The sequence below is a fragment of the Quercus robur genome, chromosome 10 (genome assembly GCF_932294415.1).
Source record: "Quercus robur chromosome 10, dhQueRobu3.1, whole genome shotgun sequence".
Lineage (NCBI taxonomy): Eukaryota > Viridiplantae > Streptophyta > Magnoliopsida > Fagales > Fagaceae > Quercus > Quercus robur.
In genome coordinates this window covers 1,991,236-2,011,146 of record NC_065543.1, presented here as the reverse complement: position 1 = coordinate 2,011,146, position 19,911 = coordinate 1,991,236, and the positions used below count along the sequence as shown (strand labels likewise).

Genomic DNA, 19,911 nt, shown 5'->3' with positions numbered 1-19,911 from the left:
TATACACACACATACGTACATACATACAAAAAAAAAAAGAAAAAAAAAAAGAAAAAAAGAGAGAGAGAGATGTTACCTGGGTGGTCATAGAGCAAAGCCAACTTCACCATCTGCAGCCTATTCCGTTCAATGGCTAAGCCACTCAAAAATACCTCATCATCTCGTCCTGTTACCAGAGGTGGTTATTGGCGTTCATCTAAAGCTGAAAAATTCCCTTCAGATTTAATCCCTACAACCTAGTTCACTTAACAAATTCATGTCAAGAGCCCAAGAAACAGATGTAAAGTGCTTCTTGTCCATTGAAGGAAACATGAAAGCAAGCACAAATTTTTTTTTCAATATGATAAGGACCCTAGATGGCCGTAGAGACTTTATTAGCTTCTCCATTAATGTGGCTCAGCAATATGGCTAATGGCTTTCGTGGGCTAGACCTTTACTCGAAATTTCATGCCAAACCTCTGGTTACTCTTTAATGAGTGGCGTGACAGTCTTATAAAGGGATCTTCTAATTCTGGAAGACTGGAACCCAAATTTTTCGAAGTGCAATTGTTTATTTTGCACCCAAAATTTTCCCACCCAGTGATGATAAAGGTTACCCATTCAAAGCCAGCTATGATTACTATGGAAGCGAGGACGTTACAGCCATTGCTAAACAAGCTTTGCTTTATGACCAACCTAGTATAAAATTAATTTTTGTTTCATGCACACAAAAGAATAGAATTATTTGTAGGAGTGATGAAGTGCACGAGAGAGAGAGAGATTGTTTTCCGAAATTTTTTTTTGGAAAACAACCTATAAAAAATAAGCCTTATTTTTATTAAGGTTTTCCATTGATTAAAGATAGTTTTCCATTGACCAATTTTTTTTATGCTACCAAACGTCGGAAAATGTGAAAAACTATCTTTACAGAAAGTTTTCCATCGAAACAAACAGAGCGTTAGTGTAGAAAAGTAAAGAAGACAGTAATATGATGACTTAGGAAAACCAATGAAACCAACCATTTTATGGTAAAAAATCTGGAGAGGATTTAACCTAGTTAATAGAAATTCGAGAACAAGTATATGACCAAAAGTGTGGAGAATCGTCTCTACTTGAAGACGATACTCTTTCGTTTCCAATATCATGTAGGTATTTCTATGTCTGAGCACTTGAATGATTACAATAAAATACTTGCTAATTTACAAATTTTGGAAGTTGATATTAGCAGTGAATATAAAGCTCTCTTGTTGTTGAATTCATTGCCTGACACTTATGATCACCTAATTACTACACTGTTGTATGGAAAAGATGAGATAAAGTTTGATGATGTTGTTAGGTTCTAAGATTTTAGGAACTAATGTATTAGAACTTTAATTTGTATTATGTTGGCAAACTATAATCAAAACACAGAGTCTAGGTTTAGGCTTGCTCAAAATGTGCCTATTTGTAAAATTGGAATTAAGTGATTGTAGAAATTATTGGATTTATTTTGCAAGGCTCGATCAATCAAAAATTATGATAGTTTTTAGACCCCTTAAACAATTGATTTAACCTAGGTAATCAGCCAAGTTGTTACCTAGTCCAATTAAACAAGTCTAGGTTATAACAATAACAAAGATCAAATCATGCAAAACAGCGGAAAATAAATAAGACAATGATATGATCACCCAGGAAAACCAAACCGGTAAAAAACCTAGGGAGGATTTAACCTAGCTATCCTCAAGGTAAAAAGCAAATCCACTAGAAAGAATCGAAGTTCATACAATAAGACTTACAAGCCCCCCCGCTTGACTTCTTATTGCTACCAACCAGTAGAACTTACTGACACGACCATGTGCAAGCTCCGAATCCACGGACTCTTTCTTTCCTTGGCCTTTGCAAAACACAAACACCCCCGTTTGTGACTTTAAGATTTCACTCAAAGGTTTAGCAACACAAACTCTCCTGTTTGTGACTCCAAGACCACCCTTGAAGATTTAGATCATTAAAACCTTTGATGACTAGAGAAGGCAGCAACTTCTACAATACCAGATCTTGAGATTCTTCAAAGAATAGCATCACTAGAAGACATAAGAGAGCTTTTTAGGAACAAAACCCTAAAATACAAAAGAGGCACACTCTTTTCTCTCTAAAAACAACTTCTAAAAATGTTCTAGGGTTTCCCTTATATATAGGAGAGTTTTACTTGAACCCTAATACGTTTAAGTAGAGTTTGGGTTGAACTGGAACTCTGCAGAAAAATAAATTTGCACGTGGTTCGATCGATCGAATCTAATTTTCGATCGATCGAGCCTTGCAGATTTAGTCCAATAAACATACTTTGAGCAAGCCTAAACCTAGACTCTATGTTTTGATCATGGTTTGCCAACATAATACAAATTGAAGTTCTAATACATTAGTTCCTAATTTCATAGAACCTAACAAATTAGACTCAATTGATCAAACCACGTGCATATTTATTTTTCTGCAGAATTTTCAATTCAGCCCAAGCCCAGTTTGACGTGTAGGGATTTGTGTTTTACTTCAAGTATAAAAGGAAAAACCCTAACTATGTTTTAGAGATCTTTTGAGAGTTATGCGTTGAATCTTTTGTGAGATCTAGAGGTGTTTACCTTCATACACACTTAAGATTATTAAGATCAAGATTCATGTGAAGAACTTAGTGATCTCTTCAATTGCTGTACAAAGAAATTTTAAAGAAGATTTGAAACCTTTGAGTGGAGTCTCAAAATCACAAGTAGGAGAACTTGTGGTTGCAGTGGATGAAAGAAAGAAGTAGTCTGTGGACTCGGAGCTATCATGTGGTTGTGGAAATAAGTTTTCTACTCGAGATAGTAATAGGTTGTTAGTGGTCTAAGGTCTATTGTAAAAACTTTTCAATCCTTTCATAATGGATCTGTTTTACCTTGAGGATAGCTAGGTTAAATCCTCCCCAAGTTTTTTATCGGTTATGTTTTCCTAGGTTATCATATCGTTGTGTTTTTTATATTTCCGCATTATTTACATGATATGATTTTATTATGTTAACCTAGGACTGAATAATTTATCTAAGTAATCACTTGGCTAAATATCTAGGTTAAACAACTTGTGTTAAGGGGTCTTAAAACGTACAGATGTGTTAAATTCTTTGACTAATAATGAGTATCATAAGAAAGATAAGCAAGCTCAAAGGGACACGATGACTGAGGCTTTGATTGTTAAGAGCATGTCTAATGATAAGAAACTTGAGAAAGATGAGTGAACCTATTGTCACAAAAAAATAGGGTATTGAAAGAAAGATTGTCCTTTGTTGCGGAATAAGGACAAGAGGGATTCTAATGCAAATGTCGCACATGATAGTAATAAGGATTTTGATTTTGCATTGACTAGTTCATCATTTGTTTGCCATTCAAATGAGGGGGTTTTGGATTCAGCTTGCACCTTTCATATATGTCTGAAGAAGGAATGGTTTTACAACCTAGTGATGATGGCCCCATGTAGAAGGAACATGTATTTCCTTAAAGGGAGTACTGTTGTAGGTGGAGTAATTGCAATATCTGATACAATTGGGGAGGTTACTTCAAACATTAATAGATTTTTGGAGCATGCCAATGATAATACTTTGTTTGAGAGTGCCAAGAACTACAAATTTGAAGTTTGTAAGCCTTGTGCTTTGAAGAAGCAAACTAAGGTCAAGTTTGGTACAGTAGTTCTTCATACTATGGGTATGCTTGACTAAGTAGACAATGATGTGTGGGAGTCTATTAAGGTTGCTTCTTTTAGAGGCAGGAATCATGATGTTACTTTTGGTGGTGACATGGTGATTAAGTCTTTGCACAAGTTCAAGCATTGCTTGGACTTGTTTGGTATCTACAATTTGAATTAGTCCATAGGGCCTTTGTTGGAGGTGACATAGAAGTTTCGTTTTTTGATAATTTGCACTTTGTTCTTATGGTTAGGCTCTAATTTGATCTAACACTTTGCATCTGTGGCTTAAGAGATGTCTTGTCAATGAAATGGCACATTAAAGAAGGGCAAGTCAAAAGACAAGTAATCCAATCAACGTAACTCCCATCCAAACGGTTTGAATAATTATTTATTTGAATGGGTGCCTTTCCTGTAATTAGCTTAAGAAGCAGAATACCAAAATCATAGACATCTTTTTTGAAATAATCCAACTCCCTAACCCCACTGCCATAAAAAACTCTAATGCTCATGTGGTTATCACTTGAGTTCACAAACATTAGCCCTCCAGGTTTCAATATTATTGCCTCTCCAAAACTTGATATCTTGGCCTCAAAATTCTGATCAAGTAAGATAGCATTCGAACTCAAGCTGAGATGGACTACTGAGAAATGACAGTTATGGTGAAGACATGCTAGGCCTCTTGCTATCCCAACGGCAATTTTAATCCTTGAAGGCCAGTCCAAGATCTTATTCTTGTCTTTCCCAGCATGTAGCCAGCCATAAAGGCTACCATTCGATATATATCGGTATACTAGAAGCATTTTCCTTTCTCTATAGTAACCCAAGAGGGAAATTATGTTATTGTGTCTCAATCTAGCCAGAGTTAATAGCTCAGATTTGAATTGTTTCCCAAAAGATTGAGACTTATATAGCCGCTTAATTGCAAGGGGATAACCATTTGGAAGCACTGCCTTGTACATTATCCCAACCTTTCCCAACCCAATGGAATTGTGTGTGTTGAAATTGCCTGTTGCTTCTTTATGTTTTGCAAAGCTCACTCTAGTAACTTTTCTGCCCAACAAAGAAATCTGTGGATCAATAATCATTTGTCATTCTAGGTTAGTGCTAATCATAAATTACAACACTATTTAACAGCATTTATATTGTTTCTTAGGTGGCAATATTGATTGCCTACAACTGACACATTGAGAGAGAGAGAAATTGGGCTTCTTTTGAACTGTACTCTAAATTAGTTTGTTGTTTTGTAAATTGGCATTATAAATAAATAAAAAATAAAAAACTTAAAAAATACATTGTTGGTCTCTAAAATTATGAACATGAGCAATTTTAGTACTCCAAGTTTAAAGTCATCACTTCTAGTCCCTTAGATAATATGATTAAACTAAAAAAATGACACATCATCACTCAACAAAGCACTAAAAACAATGACTTTAAGTTTAGTAAGGACTAAAAGCAATATTTAAAATTTTTCACATTTTACAAGCATTCACTTTAAACTTTATGGAGTGAATATAAAATTGCTTATGAGCTAAATTTGAAGTGAATAATGTATTTTGGGTTTTGGAAAAAAGAATAAAATCATTTGGAAGAATATTTTTTGATTTCTGTTTTTAAAGTGTTCTTAGAACATTATAAACACAGCAAGACGCTTCAGCTCATCGATGACACTTCACTAAATAGGAAAATTATTGAATACTCCGGAAGTACCATAAATGCGTACTCTCTCTCTCACATGAATTGTAGGTCCCACCACGAATTTAGTTAGTAGGACTCACAATTATGTAAGAGAGGAGAGTGCGTATTTATGGTACTTCGGAAGTACTCAATAATTACCAAACTAAATATAAGACCATCTTTTCCGTCACTCGTGTGTTTTAGGCTGTGTTTGGTTGCCGTAAAACGTTTTCCGGAAAATACATATTTTCCGGAAATGCTAATTTCTGGAAAAGGAAAATATTTCTGTGTGTTTGGTTGCATTTCAAAAAATTTTCCGGAAAACATTTTCTAGTGTTTGGAAAAGAAGAAAGGAAAACACAAATCCAGACACAAGCCACAACCCAGATCGCGCGATCGCGATCTCGCCGGCGCGATCTCGCGAAGGCGAGATCGCGATCGACACTTCGCGAGATCGTGCCGTCGATCGCGATCTCGATCCGGCGCGATCTCGCGAAGGCGAGATCGCGATCAACGGCGCGATCTCACGAACGCGAGATCGCGCCGTCGCGAGATCGCGACGTTGATCGCGATCTCGCCTTCGCGAGATCGCGCCGGCGAGATCGCGATCTGCCGGCGAGATCGCGATCGCGCGATCTGGGTTGTGGCTTGTGTCTGGATCCGCCCACTGGTCTTCTCCCTCGCGCGCGCGCTCTCTCTCTCTCTCTCTCTCTTTTCCGGAAATCCTTTGAAGTGAAAATAGAGCCGGTAATTGATTTCCGTGGTCAAAGGCTAATTTTTTCGGTCAACGGATTTCAATTTCCGGAAAATAGAATTTTCCGGACCATCCAAACACACCTATTTTCCGGAAAATCATTTCCGGAATGCGTTTGAAGTCGATTCAAACGCACCCTTAAGAGAAAATCAACATCTAGGAAAGATCAACGTCAAAAAAGTAATGATCATGCAAATGCAAGGAAAGTTCTAAGTTCCAACTGGGATAGAGACAAAAATCTTCCCTTGGGAGACTGACTTTAGCACCAAAATGATATGTATAAACCGATATCACAAATTGATATACACACTGTTGTCAAATTTGAATATGAACAATGGAGGGATCATAGTAACTTAGAGATCAAACATAAAATTTGTTGATTTGGGGGCACAATGGAAATGCTTTCCTTAGACAATATTTTTCCCCCCAAAAGTGTTGCTAACGGGTTACTGCAAATTTGTCCAAGAATACAACCAAGTATATTGAGTTTTACAAATAACAATTTTGAAGAATACTCACAGAATTTCTTGTATTTCTAAGGGAAGAGAGAAGTTCACTCTTAAAATGAATATAGATCACTATTTATTGACAATGGTGAATAGCCCTTCAATAGGCAACTTTGGAGAAATACCTTGGTTGGTTTTAATTTCGAAAACAAATTCCTAGAACTTTAGTTTCCATTTGAAACATTTCAGAACCGTTACATTAAAAGTCTGCAAAAACTATTTTTCTCACATCTCAACTAAATGAGAACACACTTCGACCGGTCGAATTCATAAACTCAACCGATCGACTTGCAATCAGGCAGTAATCCACTAATAATATCTTCTTTGAATACTAATCCACAAAGGATTGGACCGGTTGACTAAAGCTTTGAATGTTCGAGACCTTCACTACAACGGCTCTTTAAGGATTCACATAAAATCTTTAATTGAATTCTCTCCACTTTCAAATATTATATATTACATATCTCGTATATACCAATATATACGACACACACATACACGTTCATACGTAGTTAACAATTCTTTTGCTATTTTACTTGAAAAAGGTGAGCAAAATTTTTATATTTTGTGAGGAAACTAACTAAAATTTATAGAAAAATTGTTAATTCAATTTTTTTACAGGTTATAACATCATAAATTTATATACTCATTTCTTTCATAAAAAATTAAATATGTCATAAGTTATTAACAGTTTTATATTAAAACCTATAAAAAAGTAGTATATATAAAATATTAAATTTAAATCGAACACATTTGTAATGTATTTTTAGTTCTGTTCACGTGTCATGAGATAATTTTTGCTTTAGTAATATTTTAAAGCATTTTGAAATTTTACTTCAAAGAAATAATTGGCTCTAAGAGATTACCATCATGTTCATGTTTATTTCATTAGTGGAACTCCATCGGGTTCCTGCTTTCATTAATTTCTTGTTCTTCTTGGTTACTGCCTTCTTCACAGGCAATATTGGCGTATTACGAAACATAACTACCACCACCGTGAACATAGTGTTAATCCAGCCTACCACAAATCCTTCTTTGCATAGAATAGTAAAACAGCGGCGGCTCCAGGAACTTTTTTTAGAGTGTTCACAAAGAAACTTAAATTAAACAAAATCTAATAAAAAGATAAATTTATATATTGAGAACAACAAAAAATAAAAGGGGGGAAAAAAAAAAAACCAAATACATGAAACCTTACAATTTTCTTCTACGATTTTTATTTTTATTTAATATTTTGAAATCATTGCATGATAATCTCATTATCAATATTGCAAGCTACATATTTTTCAAAATTTTAGTTAAATAAAATTTTTCTTCAATTTTTCTTTTTGTTTGTAAGGGCTCAATATATTGTTAAGAGGAACAAAGTTTGAGGACAAAATTTGACTACAAAATTAGTTATAGCCTAAGACTACAACATTCACTAAACAAATTAACATAACTACATATTTTGAAAATCTAACCATTGAATTGTATGTTCTTAAAACGCATGTCAAATTTCATATCAATCTAATGTTATTTACTATTTAATCCATAAATTTATTTTTTGCGTATAATTTTAGATTACAAAAACTCGAAATTTAAACATTTGATTGATAATATAAACTATTGATCTTTGATCTTTGATCTTCTTGAAGTTTTGCAAGTATGGAGGATATAAGAAAAAAAATGTAATCTAATTGTGGATTTGTCAAAATTCATATCCAATAAAAAAAAAAATAATAATAATCGAGTGGAGTTGTAGCCTTAATCTACAACTAAGTTAATTTGTTGCTAAATTTTGTCAAAAGTTTAATTATATTGAGCTTAAAAAAATTTAGGGTGGTCACACATTTTTTTAAGGGTAAAAAAATCATTAAATTTTTAAATTTTATATATAATAATGATTTTTTTTCCTAGGTCAAGATGATCTTGTGACCAACTGGGCTCTAACGTGGAGCCGCTAGTGCAAGCAAATATGTGAAGTAGACCTAGAAACAAGTCAGGTCAGGTTGGATTCAAGTAAGGTTTATTAGGTTACGAATCATATCAGGTTTGGGCAGTGCTAGCTTAAACCCTAGGCAACTTAGGCCCCCAATTTGTCCCAATTTTTTTATGAAGATTTTAAGGCCTCTATTAAAGTAAGAAAAGGCCCCAAATTTTTTTTTTTTAATTTGCTAAGAATGTAAAATGATAACTAAATTTTTAAAAAGAAAAACATGTGTATGTTTTGCTTTTTTCCATGTTCAAGAATGGCCCAAAATATTAAATCAATAAAGATCCAGCACAATTGAAACCCTAAATTATTATTTTTTATTGAAATATTAATTTAGCAAAATATTCAGTATGTTAATCTTGGGTATAAAATAAGAACAAGAAAAGGGTGGTTCCTTGCATTTTCCGAGAACATGCCTGTTTTCGTTTTCTTTTGGCCATGAAAAAGCTACAACCTTTTTTTGTTTTTGTTACCCCAGCTTTTTATTTTTTCTAACAAAGAGTCAATCTAGACATCAATTATTACTCGTTTGGTGGGTTTTAGTTAGCATAATTGGTAAAGTTCCTCATGGTTGAATAAGAAATCTGGGATTCAATTCTTGCCTATACAAAAAACTGATTGATATCTTGGTCTGATAATAAAAAGTACAATTATCAAAAGCGAACGTCAAATGTTAAATTCTATAATAATAAAATTATTATTCATTAGAATACCTAAAAGGCTGAAAGGACATTTTCTTCTTACAAATAGTCAATTACTAAGTCAATGTTGGGCACAATCCTAAAAAGTGAAAACAACTACGTCTAGGTTTGTTCTGTTTTTCTGTAGAGCAGTCGTGTTTTAGGCCAAGCTGCTGTTTATGGTTAGCCTTTTAAGACTCCAGTTTAATTTTGAATGTAAAGTTTGGATTTTAGAATTGGACATCAACCTAAACTTATATTCTAGGACAAAGGTTAGTTATAAACTAGTTTGTAGTCATTGACTATAATTCTCACTAAAATATTAACACAACTACATATTTTAAAAATCTAACTATTAAATTGTATTTTCTTTATATTTTTAACACACATGTCAATTGGATTTTATTTACTATTTAGTTTATAAACTTATTTTTATACATAATTTTAAATTGTAAAATCTTAAGATTTAAATATTTGATTGATATCATAGCTATTAATTTTTGATTTGTGAATTTGTTAAAATTCATGTCTATTAAAAAAATTATTAAATGGAGTTATAACCAATCATTGTCATATATTTTATAGTTACAAGATTCACATCTAATATGAAAATATTAAATAAAGTTATAAGAGATCTTTGTCCTATATTTTATAGTTGAAAAGAAATAAATCTCAAATCCAACAAGAAAAATCATTTCGTTATGCTCGATTTTCAAAAGCGCAAAGGAAAAAGGGGAAGATATCAGTCTAACTTAGTTGTTCAGATGGACCCGGTTTACTTTGGTTGGTTTGATGGGAATTGGGAACAAAGAAGATACGAGTCTATGAGATTATATTGGACGGTGTCGGTGGAGTTGTTTTTGAAAAACTGTGGATGATGGAGTAGTACTGTTCGTACTGGTCATTGAAGAAATCACCAAATCATGTGCAAATGCAAAGCTTTTTGGGCTTTTTTTTTTTTTTTTTTTTTTGGGTACTTCGGGCTAAAATAAGGAAGAGTGAGCTGAATTCAGAAGGTCTCACTCAAGGCTTTCGACCCAGAAAAGCAGTCCATTAGATACACCCTGCCTTGGGCTGTTTGGCATTAAAAACTGAAAAAAAAAGGCCAAGAGCATATGTATTATGGTCTAAAATAATCCTTTCCAGGAAATTTCGGATTGGAAAATAGATCATTTTCATTAATTCTTGGAGCTTCAAAGAATATATAAAAATTGAAGCCAAGTCTAAACTTTAAACTACTAGGTAAGTAATTTTCCAAAAGTGGTTGCTGAGTCTAATTTTCCAAGTCATTGCACCGTGAAGAACGCTAGTTGAGACTCCAGGGCATGGAACGCGAAGTCAATAAACAATGCTGTCAAATTGACGCTGAAAGGACTGTTGGTTTTGTGCAATTGTTTTCTATTGTTCCTATTCGTATTTATCGTTTTTAATCAACAGAACTTCGTAGGCAGAGTTAAGTTTATTGAAAAGGGGCTTTATGTTCAAATCCTTTTTGTGATTTATAATGTTGAAAAAAATCTTATTTAATACCAAATGGAAAATTCTATTTTCACCTCAAATAATAATATAGCGGATTTATTGATAGATCACACAAATTTATTAGGAATTCCATACACAAGAAGATAATTTTTTTTTTCCCTTTTTAAGTTGTACCCAGTGCACAAAGCAGTAAACAAAAACCAAGCACAACAACGTTTTGGCAAATGGAAAACCAATGAAGAATTCCTTCAAAGAAAAAGCACTCCAGTATCCAATTGCATGCATAGAAAATTCAATGGAAGAACCAATCACAATAGTCTACTTGCAGTGGTTCCAAAACATCTAGAATCTTTTTTTTTTTTTTATATATATATATATTCTAATTTCAGGGGATAAAGATAACAAAAAGACAGTGAAGGGCGGAAAAAGATTCCATTAAGAAAACGTAACCCAAATAACGTTTGGGACAGCAAATATGTTACATATATTTCGAAATGTGAAAGCTACACTTTTTATGCCATGCTTCAATGGTTCTGTGCAATTTCTACCTCAACGATTTCATTTGAGCTACTTGCAATAGTAATTTCTGATTACATCAATATCTCAGAGTCATTTGTGATGTCATATCTCTCCCCAAAAGTACTTATTGTATTGATTTCAATTGAGCTACTTGCAATAGTAATTTCAGGTTGCATCAATATCTCAGAGTCATTTATGATGCCATCGCTTTCCCCAAAAGTACTTATTGTATTGTACAATTCAAGCATTGTTGGCCTTTGACTAGGGAAGGGGTTAAGGCAGGTACATGCAATTCTAAGTAATTCAATGATTTCTCCATCAAATCCTCTGTCAATCAAAAAATTATCAATAACACCGTAATTATCAGATGAATTGCTCAAAAGGTGAGTTATCCAATCAAATAAACTCCCATTAAAACAGTATGAAAAACTGTTAATTTTAATAGGTTCCTTCCATGTAATTAGCTCAAGAAGCAGAATTCCAAAGTCATAGACATCCTTTTTAACAAAACCCAACTCCCATACCCCATTGTCTACAAAAGAGCTATTGCTTGTGTCAATGACATTTGAATTCGTGAACATTACCCCTCCAAAACTTGATATTTTTGCCCACCAAAATTTGATATCTTGGGCTCAAAATTCTTATCTAACAATATAGATTTTGAACCCAAGTTCAAATGGAAAACTTGGAAATCGTACTTATGGTGAGGCCATGATAGACCTCTTGCTACTCTAGTCGCAATTTTAGCCCTCAAAGGCCATTCCAAGATCTTATCCTTGTGCTCTCCTTCTCCTACAATTAGCCAATCATAAAGATTTCCATGCATTATATATTTGTACACTAGAAGTTTCTCATTCTATTCGCTACAGTATCCCAAGAGGAGAACTAGGTTATTGTGTCTCAATATACCCAGAGCTGATAGCTTAGATAGAAATTGTTTCTCATAAGATTGACAATTATGTAACCTCTTAACTGCAAGAGGCCAGCAATTTGGAAGCACTGCCTTGTACATCATCCCAATCTTTCCCAATCCAATGACAATGTTTGTGTTGAAATTGCCAGTCACCTCACTAATTTTTGTAAAGCTCATTTTAGTAACCATTCTCTACATCTGAGAAATCTATGGATCAAAATCATTTGTCATTTTGCATTAGTACTAATCATAATAATAGCAAAATTTAACATAGATGTTTCTTTTAAGTGGTTGTATGAAGTGCCTGCTCATGACAAATTAAGGAGAAAGTATCTTGATCATTGGAAATTATTTCATGGAAGTGGTATATTGTATAACAGTTGAATACAATACACCTCTCACATACAAATGGATCCCATTATGTGCGGGGTCTATGCTTATGTTGTATACATGTGTGAGTGAAGTCTCACATTAATTTAAAAATTATGAGAAGAATGAGGAGTCCTTTTGAGTTTTGAGTTTGTTAGGTTTTAAAGATTTAGGATTAAATGTTTAGAATTTCAATTTGTATGTGTTGGCAAACCGAGAACAAAAACATGTCTAGGATAGGTGTTAGACATTGCTTAAAGTAGTTTAGGTCAAGACTTAAGAATGTACAGGTTGCAAGAAAAAATATTAACTTTCTATGAAGCTCAACCGATTGAATGGTGAAGTTCGATCAATCGAAAATCGGAGAAAAAGAATTTCTGTAGATTTTTAAACAGGCCCAAGCCCGCAAAAATGTTTAAGGTTTCAGTCCAACAGTCCTATGTATAAAAGGAAAACCCTAGCTACATTTTGAAGACTCTTGGAAGACTTGTGAGTAACTCTTGTGAGATCTGAGAGGTTTTGTACCTTCTAATTGTACAAGCATCTACCAAAACGAGATCTACAATCAACTGCTGGAGGAATCTAGTTGCTGCAAAGATCAACAAGTTGTGATTTGAAACCTTTGAGTGGGATCTCAAAGTCACAAATGTGGGTGCGCAAATCCAAGAGAGAAAGAGTTTGTGGATTCAGAACTTACATGTGATCGTGTCAATATGTTACTATTGGAGATAGCAATAGATTTAGGGATAAATCTAATTGTAAAAACTTCAATTCTCTATAGTGGATTTGTTTTACCTTGAGGATGGTTAAGTCAAATCATCTCCAAGTTTTTACCTTGAAACTATTAGTTTTATTGGTTTTCTTGAGTCAAATCATATTGTTGTGTTTTTTTAAATAATCTGTTTTATGGAGTATAAACAAACAAACAGAGTTAAGTATGTCTTTATATGTTGTATTAACCACTCAATGAGTCTACCCAACAAGTAATATCTTTTCTTAAGAGACAAATATTTATGTTGTTTTATCTTTTGCAAGTAGTCTTTTGCAATCATGTATTGGAAAACAAAAACATGAAAATAGAAACAAAACAGGCTCTAAGAGATTACCATCATACTCTTGCTTCTTTCATCAATGAAACACCATCGAGTTCCTCCAATCTCTACTTTCATTATTTTCTTCTTCTTCTTGGTTGTTTCCTTCTTCATAAGCAATCGTAGCATATTATGTGACATTACAACTACCAACAAGATCATAGCAACAATCTAGCCTACCACAAATCCCTTCTTTGAATAGAACAGTAAACTTCTTAGGAGAAGGCATGCAAGGTTCCAATGGTGCCTCGCAAAGTCCTCTATTATTTGCAAAGCTTTCTGCAGGAAATGTAAGCTAAGAAAATATAGGCACTAGCCCTAACAAGTGAATGTTAGCAACACTAAACACGTGGAGTATCCGAAATTGGTCAATTTCTAGAGGAATAAGTCCCGTTAGCTAGTTGTTGTCAAGTAGAAGGGAATTTAGGGAAATGCAATTCATTATGCTGTTCGGGGATTTCGCCGGTAAAGTTGTTGGAGGAGAGATCAAGGAATGTTAGAGACAGGAGGAATTTAAATATATTAGTAGGGATGGTGCCTATTGCTTATTTCAATAATATCCAGGAATGACCATGCAAATATGTAAAGTAGAGCTGTGATGAGTTTGATACTATGAACCATTTGCGTTTGAGTGTTTAATAAGAAAAATCAGATGGAGAAAGCCTTATATATAACTAGTTATAGAGAAATGCAAAAAAAATCATTTGCAGAAGACTTCGTGAGCATTTGGATTGCGCTTATCTGTCCCATGTCTGCGTCTGCGTTTACACCACGGCTACAATGCATGCCTTTCATACCAGTTTCAGCTGCTTTTGTTTGTTTTTTGGGTCCTACGGCACTGTTCATAGGACCACTAAACTAAGTAAAATGCGCATACCCATGAGTGTGTTTTCCAAGTCATGCACCGTAAAGAACGAAAGTTGAAACTCCTAAGTATGGACATCAAGAGAAATGATATGTCCACAATATTTTTACAACAAATCTTAAATGGTAGGTTGTTATTATTGGGGCAAAAAAGTAATCCTAGTGTTAGGTTCAAATTTGAACCAATAACAACTAACCACCTATGATTTGTTGTGAAAATGTTGTAAAAATATTGTGGACGTGTTGACACCCTATTTTGCAACCCATATTTAACCTCACATGGAGGGGAGGGTAAAAGGGTAATTTCGCATTGAAAATATGCATCTTGATTCTGGTCATTAAATCCTTAATCTCATTTCACCAAAACGATCTTGATGTTGTAACGATCAAATCGACTGGTCACGAGCCCTAATCGGACAATTAGATTGAAAGTTATCATCAAATCAAGTTTTAATGGCTGAGATGCACTATCACAAATTGAGTCCGACTATATGTGGTTATGAACACTTGATTTCAATTGGTTATAAGTATAATCAATTTGAGATCGATGATATGTCATAATTTGATTGGTTAGGACTACATTTTATGGTAGGGTTGTATACATCTAATTAACTAGATAGTTAAACATTAATTATTCAATGAGTAATTTGTGCAATTATATTTTAATTAGAGTAAATTTAGAACCAATTATGTCTGAAATGGGAGTGATTGGAGCCATTTAATGTTAATTGGAAGCTAATTTGGGGACCTATTAATATTAATTGTGCTGAAACCATTTTCTAACAAATGACCTCTGCTCACCATTTCATCAATATCTCTCAGAATATTTTGAGTCTATGAATTAGGTTAATTTTCCCAGAAACTAGACATCCGGGGCTTCAATTTGAGTATAAGAATGAGATAATTCCGATAAGAATTAAGACAGATATGATTTTTCAAAGTTGGCTCTAAAAGCTGTTACAGTAGCTACGGGAAAACCGAACTTTGCTTGCTCTTCACTCTCATCAATCTCCACATTTAATGCACCAGATTTCCCCAAAGGCTAAAATGAGGTCCAAGTTCATGATTCTTGTCATCCCTCATTAAATGGCCTTCCATTCATATTTCCTTCACCACTACTATATAAATCTCCATTTTCCTTCATTCTAGGAGACAAAAAATCCCCCTCTCTTCTCTTCTCTTGAGTTCTAGTGAAATTGAGTAATCTTGTCATATCTTGGTCTTCCTGAGACTCAAGATATTAAGTGAGACTCACTCTCCCTCTCCTAACTCTTTTTTCCTCCACCCTTAGGACCTCCATCAAGAGTCCCCTCCTCCATTAAAGGGATCTTGCATGAAGATATGATCCCCTTCCCTAACTGTTTGTTTATATTGCCATGATAAGAATTTAAGATTAAAGCATGATAATTCCCTTGAATATGTTTGAATGTTCTTAATTGTTTTTATATGTTCTTCACATGTTCTTAGTTGTTCATCACATATTCATGCATATCACTAGATTTAATCTTAAATCCAAATCAAAAATATGAAAAACATGTTTGTTTAGTAATTCTTTCAAATCCTTGAATCTAGGTTATCACTATCCACACACCTTCACTAGAGTTTATTTTTCAATCCAAATGTCATGCTTAATAAATTGAATTAGGGTTTATCACATGCACACACATTAAGTTCAACATGTAAATTGATTGACATATTGGATGATGTGATATAAATATTGGTCATCATAATCTAGAAGACCGGTTTCACCGGGTAAGGTGGGTGCCTAACACCTTCCCACCTTGTAACATAGCCTCCGAGTTTAGATCAAGGGTTAGTAGATCAAATACTTATCCATGTAATTTTCAATTTTTAGATTGTAACTAGGAAATAAAGCCATGTACTTTATCTTAGATTGTATCTAGGACCAAAGCCATGTAATTTTCCTATGATCAATGTAAATTCAATTTCAAATTAATAAAATGAAGAATTTTTCAATTATGGTTTTCTTATTTTTCCAATAATTAAATAAGTGGAGACTCCATTGTAAAACCCTTAATTTAAAGGGAAAAAATATAACTAGTCGAATTTCCATTTTGAGAGGCAATAACATAACTCCACCCATTCAGATGGGTTTGGCCCAACATCATATAAAAACAGGTCGGGGGCGTGGTCTCTCATAGGACATAGCACCTCTCTAGACATCAAAGTCAAGTATGGCCCCTTCAAAACGTGGGTCCGGTTATGGCACACATTAACCATCCATTTTAAGAAATTTTTATAGGAAATTGAAAAAGTTATCAAAACAGTTTATTACTTTTTTCGTTTTTCCATAAAAAGTTTTCTAAAATAGTTTATTAATGTATGCCCTACGAGCACACGTTAATAAATCCCAACACAAATTAATAGTAACTTCAATGCACTAAAATCGAAGTCAATAAACAATGCTCATATCCCATTAAAAAAAAAAAAGTAAGTAAATAATGCTCAAAAATATATTTACATGTAAATTTAACTTGTACATTAATTGCATGAGTGAGTGGAGGAGCCACTTGAGGATGAGGGGGCCTTGGCCTTGCCAAAATATTTTTGAAAAATTTAAGAAAGTCTAAAAATAAACATAATTTTCATTAAATAAAATATAATCCACAAATATGTGTCAGTTACCTCAACAAATAGGTATTTTAACAATTACCTCAACAAATAAAAAGGGAAAATTTTCTAATTTTCATCCCAACACCTCTAGGGTTTACTTGTACACAACAGTAGAAAAATTGAAAAGTCAAAATCTTTGTTGATGTGCCGCACCACCAAGTCTCTCAAATAGTGTTTCTCACACAGGTGACTCTCTCTCTCTCTCTCTCTCTCCATTGGGGTCTGGCCTTTGTTGATGTGCCGCCACTATTTCAGTTCTTTGCCTTCTTCTTTGCCAATTTGCCTTCTTCTCACCACTGAGTCTACCTTTGCCTTCTTTTCTTTTCAATTTTTTATTATATATATATATATATATATATATATTACTAGGCTGTAATTGTTTGTCTTAGACTTTTATCCAGAATGATGAATAGGAAGTTTAGAAGAAGTGATTCATCCACCAACATTAGATCTTGCAGTACATCCCTCCCTGAGATCCCTCAAGAAGATGGAACCCTCAATTCGGAGTCGTACTAATTATTAGATCCAGACCTGGTTTGTGGCTACTTTTGGTATGTTCCAATATCCTAGCTTTAAATCTAGACCTAACAATTTCTGGTTTGCTAGAGCTTGCAGCATCCTTATTGGGAAGTAACTTCCAATTGGTTTTGGTAATGACACAAGACTTTTTATGTCATTCAAAATGGTTCTCAAAGTATTCAAAGAAAAGGACATTGCTGGATATCTCCTTCATGAATTCTTTCCATTTTGCCAAAACTAATATATATATATATATATATATATATTTTGAGATTTCAGTTGCTTCCTTTTCCTCTCTTTGTTTAAAAGTAAACGTTACTTAGTAGTGTAGAGTACATGTGTTCAAATTAGACAAGAAAGAGTGACTTAATTTTTCATTGTCATTGTCAGTGACTCAGCGTTGTGGGCCCCTCAATTTGTGAAGCAGCTGTACCATGGTGGGCCCCTCATCCTTGACTAAGTCTGTGCAGTGTGCAGTGCTCTACCCTATCTATGACTATGCCCCTTGCTGAGAGTGAGACCGGCTAACCCATGCCCATTGTTTTTAACTCTTTCAATTCAAGATATTTGCAGTTGCTTTTGTTTTGATTTTTTTTACTTTTTTTTACTTTCTTTTTTATATTCTTTATTATTATAATAATCAATATATTATAAGGAGTATATACACACGTATTTAATTCTTGTTTATTATATTCATTTTATGCTTTTACATTTGAATGATTGTTTGTCTTTTATTTAGCAATTTTTAGACTATTAGTATTTTTTTAGTCTGTATATATATATATATATATATATTTTAAATCTCAGTCATTTATTTCATGAGTGATAATTTATTTTATAAATTTAGGTCATGGGCAAGTTTTAAGACTATTGACTCATTCTTAAAAAAAAAAAATGAAGCTGGTAATTCAAAAGTATTGTACATTACTATTTTACATTTCATACACACCAAAAAAAAAAAAAATTTATACGGCGCTCCAAAGATAAATTACTGACTCTACCACTGGTATGAGTGCTCAAAAATGACCAAGAATATTGATAGGGCAAAAATGTATTGATCCCTTTACAAATTAATTAATTACCCAAGTTAATTAATTAGTCAAATTGCATGTAATAGCATGGTAGCATAAACAAATCACCAATTATACTAAATGTAGCGAAAAATAAATTTGACATAGGTGATTTGTTTACGAATGGGGAAAACCACCGAGGTAAAACTCCACCGGGTGAATTTAAGGTCACCACTCCTAAGAATCCACTATTATCAATTACAAGCGGTTACAAGTATAAAAAATCTTACCAAACCCTTTGGCTTATCCCAAAATACCAACTTACAGTTGAACCCTTTTTGCAATACCTAGTTGGACTTGTATTGTAGCAGCAATCTCTCATTTCAATGCACGAATCCCAATACATGACTAACCAATGATGCACGAATCCTAGTACGTGACTAACCCACCAACTTCAAGAAGATGTTAGCTGTAAAGTTTTTCAGTTCATCAATAATGAAGATCAGGAAACTCCTTGGTCACAAAACTCTTGGCGCAAAGACGCAGTAGCTTCTACAGAGAGAATGATGAGCTAGAGTAATTTCTATCTCCGGTCACACAATGCATGTAGGTATTTCTCTATTCCTTGTGCATACACCTTGTGATAGCCTTTAAAATAATCCTTATATATGCCTAGAGTTGTGAGAAAAGAAAACCTACACAAATACATATTGATATGCGTGTAATCAGATCTAAAAAGTCTGATTTTGTAATTCTCGATAGATACAACTTATGTTGAGCTTCTGTCGAGCTTCAACGTTAAATCTCGATAGATATAGCTTCTGTCAAGACTTTTGTCGAGTTCTAATGAACAACACTTCTTCATTTGTTTCTTAAACAGATTTGCATGAATTTAACATTTGACTTGAACAACATGTTTCTTGAAGTCTTAAACCATTCTAGATCAAAGGATAAGCCAATTTACGTCAAATATGTCCCTAACACATATATCATATATGTGAAGTAGAGCTATGATAAGTTTGGTAGACCTAGCAAACAAGTCGAGTTGGGTTGGTTTTAGGTCAAGTTAATCAGATTATAAGTCATTTTGGGTTCATATTATAAACGAGTTATCTTAAGCAGATACAAGCAGGCCAGATCAATTTGGTTACAAATTACCCTTATTTTTTCACATGTAGAAAAATAAATAAATAAGATTATATATATTGTCTTTACCTTACTCTTAATACAAATTAGAGAACAAATATTAATATACTAA

The 19,911-nt window shown here is 33.6% G+C and overlaps 2 protein-coding genes across 2 annotated transcripts; both read right to left on the bottom strand.

The window, feature by feature from the left end:
* Positions 1-3,920: 3,920 nt before the first annotated feature.
* On the bottom strand, positions 3,921-4,625 carry LOC126702837 (probable inactive receptor kinase At1g27190). Its single transcript, XM_050401695.1, has one exon. The coding sequence runs from the start codon at positions 4,623-4,625 to the stop codon at positions 3,921-3,923; it is 705 nt and encodes a 234-aa protein (XP_050257652.1).
* A 6,699-nt stretch (positions 4,626-11,324) lies between these two features.
* Positions 11,325-12,343, bottom strand: LOC126702836 (probable inactive receptor kinase At1g27190). The gene is made up of 3 exons (XM_050401694.1): positions 12,163-12,343; positions 11,974-12,045; positions 11,325-11,785 (listed from the first exon to the last, which is right to left on the bottom strand). The coding sequence occupies exons 1-3, from the start codon at positions 12,341-12,343 to the stop codon at positions 11,325-11,327; spliced, it is 714 nt and encodes a 237-aa protein (XP_050257651.1).
* Between the last annotated feature and the right edge of the window lie 7,568 nt (positions 12,344-19,911).